This window comes from Zingiber officinale, chromosome 6A, assembly GCF_018446385.1.
Source record: "Zingiber officinale cultivar Zhangliang chromosome 6A, Zo_v1.1, whole genome shotgun sequence".
In the NCBI taxonomy this organism is placed as follows: domain Eukaryota; kingdom Viridiplantae; phylum Streptophyta; class Magnoliopsida; order Zingiberales; family Zingiberaceae; genus Zingiber; species Zingiber officinale.
Window position 1 is genome coordinate 29899254 of NC_055997.1, and position 1571 is coordinate 29900824.

General features: G+C 37.2%; 1 protein-coding gene across 1 annotated transcript; it reads right to left on the reverse strand.

The window, feature by feature from the left end:
* Positions 1–556: 556 nt before the first annotated feature.
* On the reverse strand, positions 557–943 carry LOC121994725. The gene has a single exon (XM_042548665.1). It carries the CDS (start codon positions 941–943, stop codon positions 557–559), a length of 387 nt encoding a protein of 128 aa, XP_042404599.1.
* Between the last annotated feature and the right edge of the window lie 628 nt (positions 944–1571).

Here is a 1571-nt window from a genome sequence, read left to right on the forward strand (position 1 = left end):
AATCTTTGATTAATCCTGAAGGAATGTGTGATTATGGACAAGTTACTATTTATATATATAGGTAACTTATTGCCATCACCTAGAAAATTTAAAAAATTATAACAAATTTATCGAATGATACTAATGACTCATCACCGAATCAGCTTTGGTTTGTCCACTGTTGTTATTAATTTAATTGATATATACTGTCTAAATAAATACTTATTAACTACATATAGTCTTTAATTTTTTGCGGCAATGGTTCTCGGACTTATCTCTATTAATCATGAATTGTAATTAAGCATGATGATGGATCTCATGTATGCATATATATAATTAGAAGAATATGAAGGAATGAGAAAAAAAAAATCAAGATCAACATAAATAATAAATACAAAAAAAAAAAAAATCAAATACAAGTCAAGTTTACGGTTATGTCACTATGCCTTTACTCGGTTGTAATTAATTAGGAGACTAAGAAATAAGGCATGCAAAAATTATCAAGGAAAAATAAAATTACTTCTTCACATGCATTAATGTTAATCCATTAAATTTGATATATACGAACTAATTAAATTTACAGTTTAAGGGACAAGTCAATCTCTCCGGCGGCAGCATCGTCGACGGTGCCGGTGGTGGTCGAAGGGCAGAGAAGCGATCCCTTCCACGTCGTTCCCACCACCTCCCTTTGTCTCTCCTCCGCTCCTCCGCCCTCACAATTACCTGCAGCGGAATCACGCCGACCCCGGTGGCCGTGTTCCAGCTGTTCCCGGCGGCGCTTCCTCTCCAGCTTGTGCGCGTTCTGGTGGCCTCCGAGGGCCTGCGAGGTGTCGAACTTGCGGTCGCAGTAGTGGCAGGTGAAGACGAAGGGCTGCGGCGGAGAGTCCGCCGGCCCCAGCGCCTGGAGACGCAGCTCCAAGCTGATCACCCTGCGGCAGCAATTCTCTTGCTGATCTCCCTCCATGAACGGCAGTGAGGGATAAATTAAGTCCGAGGAAGGAGCTAGGAAACCTTAATTTAGCATATGACGATAGATTTTTAGTTATTTCCTACTATAATTAGTAGCCTCTCACTTGTTAAATTCGGTCCCCGGCCAAATTTGGTTCTGGATGTTAACCAATTCCGGCGGTCCCTCTCAAACTTTTATCGCTCTAATCGGCATGCAGGTCGTTATCTTGTCTGGTAAAGAACAGAGACCATGTGACTAACTAGAAATTAAAGTCAATTTTTTTAAAAAATAAAAATAAAAACAGATTCAATCATATCACCTGAGAATGAGTTAATTAATTAATTCAACATAACATTTATATATTTTTTTAATTATATTGGTTAGTGCATATAAAGTTGGGTCTCTCAATCTCAATCGATCTCAATCGCTATACTTCAATATTATTTAACATTTCATCCATAATAATTTTGTGATTGCGCTTTTGTTATTTAACAATGATATCGACCCAAATGATATTGTTTTAAAATCTTTTATAAATTTAGGGGGTGTTTGGTTGATGAATTTGGGAATGAGAGAATGGAATGATAGTAAAAGATAATGTTTGGATTATAAGTTTAGAAATCACATTTTGAGAATGATTACA

Excerpts from the sequence above, each read along its gene's own strand:
- LOC121994725 (XM_042548665.1), bottom strand. The coding sequence starts at position 943 with ATGGAGGGAGATCAGCAAGAGAATTGCTGCCGCAGGGTGATCAGCTTG.